The 8,187-nt window shown below is 35.2% G+C and overlaps 1 protein-coding gene across 12 annotated transcripts in view; it reads left to right on the top strand.

Moving 5' to 3' along the window:
- Positions 1 to 8,187, top strand: part of LOC143237334 (uncharacterized) — a 54,796-nt gene that overhangs the window by 32,683 nt on the left and 13,926 nt on the right. For 10 of the 12 annotated variants that reach the window (XM_076476466.1, XM_076476463.1, XM_076476469.1 and 7 more), the window contains exon 3: positions 7,421 to 7,525. In XM_076476466.1, the coding sequence (XP_076332581.1) occupies positions 7,421 to 7,525 (105 nt within the window). The remainder of the gene's footprint in view (positions 1 to 7,420; positions 7,526 to 8,187) is intronic. The other 2 variants (XM_076476471.1, XM_076476474.1) reach the window with 1 other exon arrangement.

Here is an 8,187-nt window from a genome sequence, read left to right as displayed (position 1 = left end):
GGATCCATGGAGGTTGATAGACCTCCCTCAAATGAAGACAATAAAGATAAAAGACGTGGTTGTAAACAGAAGGGCTTTCCACTGAATTGGCCTACACATAAATAAATATGGCCACCTTGATACAATGAAACTGTTGAGGTTTATGTTGTATTCTGGATGACCTCAAAGCACTGATTGTTTCTTACCATCCTGTATGTCTCTCCTTACAGGAAACATTTCTGAAACCTGCCAGTACAGGCACTTTCTGCAGTTTTCTTTGTATAGAATTGACAGGCTGTGTGATGAATAAGTGCATGAGGGGTGGGTGGCACTGCTGGTTGATCAGCATGTGCCCACCCTTTTGCCACTTGTCACACCTTTGGAGGCCATAGCCATCTGTGTTTCCTTGGGTCATACCATCACTGCTTGTTCTCTTTACCTGTTGCCTGGAGAGGAGAAACTTATGATTAATCATCCTTGATGCTCTCATTGAACAGTTGCCCTCTCCCTCTATAATCCTGGGGAAGTGCTGATACTGATGGGAGGGGTCACTCCATACAGTGCATACTCTCTCTGATCACAACCTTTCTCTTCTCAATAGTGGTTTTTATACTTATTTTCATGCACCTAGTCTGTTCTTTACTGCTGTTGATCTCTCAGTTTGCTCCCCTTCACTATTCTCCCACTTTGCATTGGAGGGTTGACAATAACCCATAAGGCAGTAATCATTTTCCTATAATTCTGAGAGAGACTGGCTGTTGTAGATGCCACCCACCCTGTGTGCCCCGGTGGAAGCTAGATCAAGCAAACTGGCCCTCTTTCACTGCTCTCGCAGTACTTGATCCTGTCATCATCTGTAATCCATCAATAGACAACTGCAGCAGTAACTGACTGTATTATACAGGCAGCTGCTCATTGTATTACTAAAACCTTGACACATTTTCCACGATATCCCTGTCCATGGTGAAATCCTGTTTGCCACATGGCATGGAAGGCTCAAAAACGGGCCTGGGATACTTTTTGTAAGTATCCCACACTCTCGCACCACAATACTTTCCAGCAGGCCTGTACATGTGCTTGGTGGGTAAGACGTCAAAGCCAGAAGGACTCTTGAATTTTGTTCACAACCAGCATATTTTCTACCACCAGTTCCAAAGTCATATGGGACAAGATTCGAAATGTTACTGGGCAATATAATTTTGTCCCTCTCGCTATCTTGATATCTGATTGCCAGGAAGTAGCTGATACCCAGAGCATTGCTGATAATCTAGGTGAAAGCTTTGCCAGGTATCTAGAACTTCTGCTTCTTCCTCCACCTTCTTAGCCATCAAGACTGGGCACCTCTTTCCTTTCAAGTGATTGCCTCTATGACTATAATTGCCCATTTAAGTACATTCATAAGTTTACCACACCTGTACCCACAGACACATTTTTGCATACTATTTGTGGCACCTCTGCCACTGAAGGCTCTTTATCTTTGGTAACATTTGTCTTTTTGAGCAGCAGTTGTGCTTTTGTAATTCCAAAGAACAGACACTTGGAAGTTGTAGCTTTAGTGATGTCAAGAAAACCCACTTGTAGAGAAAAATATATATGTAAAAATGGCTCGTTTGAGTTCAGAAAATATTTTAATGAGAGGAGCAACCAACGTTGACCTTCTTCGGTCATCGTCAGGTTCACACAGAATGATGATGACCGAAGGAGTTGTGGCTTATTATTTTAGTAGTTTTTTGTAGGTTCATAAGAATTGTGAGTGTTCTGTAGATGATGGTCTGTGGCAATATTGCAAATGTTGTCTGAAAATATGTGACATAAAATATATCATACGCTGTAACAAAAGTCTCAAATCTGCTATACTTTAACCCTTTCAAACAGATCAAGGCTCAAAGGCCATGTCATCATGTTTGTTGACTTGCATTGAAAATTTTATTGAACTACTACTTTATAAACTTATGTCAATAAGTTTTGTATGAAATTGTGCCTTATTACTCAGACTTTAATATTACAAGAGTTAATTTCTTAATTTAAAAGTAAATATTAAAAGAACTTAAATATACACTCAGTGGCCAAGTTATTAGGTACACCTATCTGGTACCAATTAGGACTCCCTTTTGCTCCCAGAACAACAAGGATTCAACAAGGTGCTGGAAACATTCTGTAGTGATTTTGGTCAATGCTGCTTTGACAGTATCATGCAGTTCATGTAAATTTGTTGGCCGTATGTTCATGCTTTGAGCCTCCCATTCCATCTCATCCCAAAGGTGCTCTATTGGATTGAGACCTGGGGACTGTTCAGGCCATTGGAGTACACTGAAGTCAGTGTCATGAAAGTGGAACCATCTTTGGTTGAGGCATGCTCTGTGACATGATGCTTTATCCTACTGGAAGTAATCAATGGAAAACAGGAAGATTGTGGCCATACAAGGAACACATGTGGTCAGCAAAAATGCTAAAGTACACTGTGGTACAGTTACGACAGAAAATGTTTGTATCCCTGTGTCGTGAGTAGTTTTTTCTTCATAACTTAAAAAGTATCACAATTAGGATAATGAAAGTATGGTGTATTATAAATATTATGCTAACACACATCTACATAACTTTTTATGAAAATTGAACAACAAATAAACTGTTTATAAACAAATAACAAAACATAGGAGGGGTAGAAAGTGTTCATGCATCTACTTTAATGGTCAGTTGTGTAGCCTTTCAGGTGAATTACTTGGTGCAATCCCTCCTCATAGCCCTCCATGATCGTTTGACAGTACTCGACTGGTATTTTTTTACCATTCTTCTTTACAGAAGGCCTCCAACTCTTGCATGTTTTTCGGATGACACTGATGAACCCTGGTCTTCAACTCATGCCAAACGTTTTCAATTGGGTTGAGATCAGGTGACTGCAATGGCCACTCCAGAATGCTTTTATGGTTCCTCTGCAACCAGGATTGCACATATTTCAATGTGTGCTTAGAGTCATTGTCGTGCTGGAAAATCCAACGATGCGCAAACTGCAAGTTCTGAGCATCATTCTTGATATAAGTGCCTAGTATATCAATGTACTCCTCTTTTTTCATGATTCCATTGATGCGGTGAAGGCTGCCTACACCAGAAGAGCTGAAGGAACCCCATAACATGATGGAGCCACCTCGTGTTTAACTGTAGGGACGGTGTTCTTTGGAAGATTTCGTTTCCCCTTCCTACGGAAAATATTGCAAACATCATTGTGGCCAAAAAGCTAGATTTTAGTCTCGTCTGACGAAAGAATACTCTTCTAATGGGTAAAGGGTTTATCTCCATGCTTTCTTGCATACCTCAATCGTGCTTCTAAATGAATAGGCTTTAAATATGGAGTTCTAAGAGGATGGCATGCTTTGAACCAAGAAGAGCGTAACATGTTCATAACTGTAGGGGTGCTTACTTCTGAGTTCAAAGCATGCCGTCCGCTTAGAACTCCATATTTAAAGTCTGTTCATTTAGAAGCACGATTAGGTATGCAAGAAGCACGTGTTAAACTAAGCTTCCTACTAACTTCTTTGAGAACCTTCCTCTTGGTTCTCTCTGGAATTTTGGTGGGGCATCCGGAATGAGGGAGGTTAGCAGTTGATCCTGTAAGCTTAAACTTTTCAGTTATGCTTTGAACAGTAGATTTTGGCACATTAAGTTGTGTAACAATACCGGAAAGAGACACACAAGACTTGTATTTTACAATAATTCGGTTTTTTAAATCACTGGACAGTTGTTTCCTGTTTGCCATGATGACCAAACAGATAATGACGGAGACGGCATTAAATTGATGGAAGTACATTTTTGCTGGCTAAATTCCAATAACTATGAACCCAATGTCTAGTTCTGAATGGTATAATGTAGTTTATTCACCAAACTAAACAACATTTTTACTGGAATATCAGTTTTTCACATGTTCTTAAATGTATGAACACTTTCTGCTCCTCCTATTTTTGGTTATTTGTTTATAAACAGTTTATTTGTCGTTTAATTTACATAAAAATTTATGTAGATGTGAGTTAGTATAATATTTATAATATATGTCTATTAGCCTAATCATGATAATTTTTAAGTTATAATAAAAAAACTACTTGGAGCGTAGGGGTATGAACACTTTCTGTCGTAACTGTATGCAAATGAGGCTCAGTTGATATTAAGGGATCTAATTAATATGTGCCAAGACAAATCCTCCCAACACTATTACACCATCAGCCTATACCATTGAAATGAGGCAGGATTGACTCATGGATTCATGCTATTTATGCCAAATTCTGACTCTACCATCTGCAGGTCATTGCAGAAATCGAGATTTCAAACCAGGTAATGTTTTTTTGCAGTTGTAAATTGTCCAGTTTTGGTGTTCTCATGTCCACTGTAGCCTCATTTTAGCTGACAGAAATGGAATCTGACATGGTCTTCTGCTGTTGTAACCCATCCACTTCAAGGTTCAATGTGTTGTGCATTCAGAGATATCCTGCTGCATGTAACTGTTGTAAAAAGTGGTTATTTAAGTATCTGGGGCCTTTCTGTTAGCTGTAATGAGACTGGCTAGTCTTCTCTGACCTCTCTCATTAACAACCCCAATAAACTGCTGCTCATTGAATGTTTTGTTTTTTGCACCATTCTCTGTGAACTCTAGAGATTATACTGCATGAAAATCCCAGTAGGTCAGCAGCTTTGAGATACTGGAACCACCATGTCTGGTACTACGGTTAAAGTCACTTAGATCACACATCTTTCCCATTCTAATGTTTGGTCAAACAACAACTGAACCTCTTGACCAAGTCTACATTCTTTGTGTATTGAGTTGCAGCCACATGATTCACTGTTTGGCTACTGACATTAAAGAGCTGATGTACCTTATAAAGTGGCCACTGAGTGTAGATATTGGTGAGTTAAATAGTATGTTGAATGCAGTATTGTTTAAAATTAGAGTTTGTGATGTCAAAATACAAAGTCTGTAGGTTCATAGAAATTAGAAACTCAAATTACTAATATTAACAATCTAGTATATAAAATAATAACACCATATCTTTTTTATTTTGCTGAGATATGGCTTATGTACTGAATCAAATAAGATGGCCCTGTTCAACTCTTTCTGTTTTTGAAATGGTTCCTTATGTACACTTACTTCAATATGTGACATGTGAATAAGCAATTAACAGTTTAGAATGTACCCAGAGTGTTTTTGTCAAGAAAGTAGGTTGTGTCTTTAGTTGCTGAAAGTTTCATATTTTTTAAATCTAAAATCTTAGTTAATAAGCTTAATAAATTATTGTGAAATTCTTTGATATCAGTGTAGTTATTTATGACTTTGAAATTTATATACAGTGGAAAATCTGAGCTTTCAGTTGATAATAAATATGTAATAGAAAGCAATGGGTGTATTGTAAACAAGTATTTCCAAAAATGGAATGGCCACAGTGGTTGATTCTCTAAATATAATTATATATCAGCAAATGGAAAAGATGAGAGGTTCTTGTTTTATTTTATAGCTTGCAATATATGTAAACTGAATTTCTAACTTGTAAGAAACTTTAGACATATTATAGGTATCATAAAATGTAATCTCATGAATCATACCATGTGATACACAAAATTTGATATTTAGAGTATTTGACTAATTGTAATACTAAAAGTGAATGCTAATCTGTAATTTGATGGTGAACAAAATAAAATAACAAAATGAGAACCTTCTCCTACCAACAATCCTTTTTTTACTAATGGTTATTCCTAACATTTAATACTATGTTATTTATAATCAATAGAACATAAAGTTCTAACCTACCAAATAATATTTTTTATTGTGCTGTTTTCTGTACAAAGAATTATCTATTTTACTTCCAATTCAAACTTTATTCCCACAGGAAAAATGTTGATGCGCTTAGCTGAATTTCAACTGGCTCTTGTGTCAAAGTTAAAAAGCTAGAAAAATTGTTAATTACTGGTAATTGTCTGCATTGCTTTTGCATTTTATTATTTTGTGTTCTTGGTGCATTATGTATTTAAATAAAAATTTATTTAGTGCAGTAGTACCATTACTATGAAAAAACATCATGATTGTGTTTTCTCAAAAGTCGATTGAGGAAATAAAAAATACCTGGGTAAGTATTATATATATACTTTTTTTTTCATATGCATTCTGTATTTATTATTATGAAAGTAACTAAAATGTAAAAATTAGGTTAGGTAAAGTTACATTATGTTAAATAAAGAATAATTTTTCACAAGTTATGCTTGCAAGCAAACTGCTTGTAGCATGGGAGTTGCATAATTCAGTAAGGTTGCATGAACTACACATTTGCCAAATGATTTGCAACTTGTATGGTAGGATTATTAGTTAGATACAGATTAAAGAGTAATAAAACAATAAAATGTAACTATTAATAGATGTATACTGTTAATAATTTATATTTATTTAGAATAAAGTAAAGCAATTTCAAGTTACAAAGATAAAAGGTTTAGATTTTCTCTTTCGTGGTTATTGAAAATGATCAACCTTGTGTAGATTCATGATGAAAGAGCACTGTTGCCCTGAGGACAATTTTTGGTCATTTCACATCTTGTCAAAATTTACTATTAAAATTAATTTGAAAAAGGTACTTTCACACCCTCTCCTCCACAATGGCATCATGACATAAAACAAAATCTGGTTTATGGCAGGAAAAGTTGTGTATGTATCCTCTGCTGATAGAACTTATGCTGTGGAGAAAGTGGTAAAGTAGAGAACTTTGAGAAATATGATGTCACAAATTCCAGATCATTCAAATCAAACATCTTGTAGTTGTTAACAGAAGACAACTCAGTAATGTTATAAAAGGATTACAATATTCTATCAGAAAGTATCACTTAAATTTAGACTTTTTAAAATGTACTTTAATATCTATCCTATGATGTGTCTCTCTCTGTCTGAGCAGAAAGTTAACCTTTCGGCTGCAGCTGTCACATTTACAAGTCAGACTTTTTTTTATCTGTACACCATGGTTGTGTCTTATGGTATATCATTTTAAATTTTGAACGTAAACTCGTGTTCATGAGTGTTGAGGTGCTTCTCATCCACCCAAGCATTGTTGTCAATCAGTGATTTAATCATTTGTCTTTTCTCACCAATACTCCTTATAAACAAAATCTTGCATATGACACAGCTGAAGTGCACAGAATAAAAAGTACAACTTGTATGTATTATAGTAGATTGAATGATGTAAAGTTCCACTGTAAATATATACATCTTAGTTAATAAAAACTTAGTGTGTATGAATAAAGACTGAATATTGATTTACTTGTGTTTCTTGTTTCATTGTATGTTTAGAATTATTCTCTACACTTTGATGTTAATTAGTACCTTACTGGTGGATGTTAGAGTATGTATAAACCACATCCAGTGAAGGATGATTTATATCCACACTTGTTGTGGATAAATGTACATTATTTATACCAACAGAAGAAGCTGGTTCCTTACAAGAAAGATCTTTCTACCAATTTGAAGTCTGGTCTGGTAAAAGAGGAACAAGAAGACAAGTATGGAGTAACAGAGAAAACTGAGGTAGTTTGTAGACTAAAGACTTTATAGTTTTATTATTGAAGTGATTGTTTAGCTGTAATGATGTATTTCAATTTGACTAGACCTGTATCATTGTTCAGATGTTTGTTGTTATAGTCTTAAGAAATTCACTAGAACTTTAGAAAACTGTTCAGTAGAGTTATCTTAGTGTCATTAATGATGGAAGTACACAGACAGTACTGTTCTCATTGTAACATTAGTGTTAGCTGTCTACAGATGTTACACTGTTCTCATTGTAACAGTAATGTTAGTTGTTCACAGATGTTACACAGTTATCATTGTAACATTAATGTTAGCTATCCACAGATGTTACACTGTTCTTATTGTATCATTAATGTTAGTTGTTCACAGATGTTACACTGTTCTCATTGTAACAGTAATGTTAGTTGTTCGCAAATGTTACAATGTTCTTATTGCAACTTTAATGTTGGTTATCTACAGATGTTTCACTCTTCTTATTAAAGTCGACTTATCCTAGATTTTTGATATGTTACTATGTCTTAATCTAAAACTGTATATATATTTTTAATACACACATAACTAATAATGAAGTCATAGTTTTATATCATTATATTTTACAGTAGTATACTGGATATATGTACTTGTTAACCTTAATTATGCCACTAGTTGTTATTAACATGTTGAAT

Source organism: Tachypleus tridentatus, chromosome 13 (genome assembly GCF_004210375.1).
Source record: "Tachypleus tridentatus isolate NWPU-2018 chromosome 13, ASM421037v1, whole genome shotgun sequence".
In the NCBI taxonomy this organism is placed as follows: Eukaryota; Metazoa; Arthropoda; class Merostomata; order Xiphosura; family Limulidae; genus Tachypleus; species Tachypleus tridentatus.
Note: the sequence above shows the minus strand (reverse complement) of the source record. Positions and strands in the feature narration are given on the sequence as shown.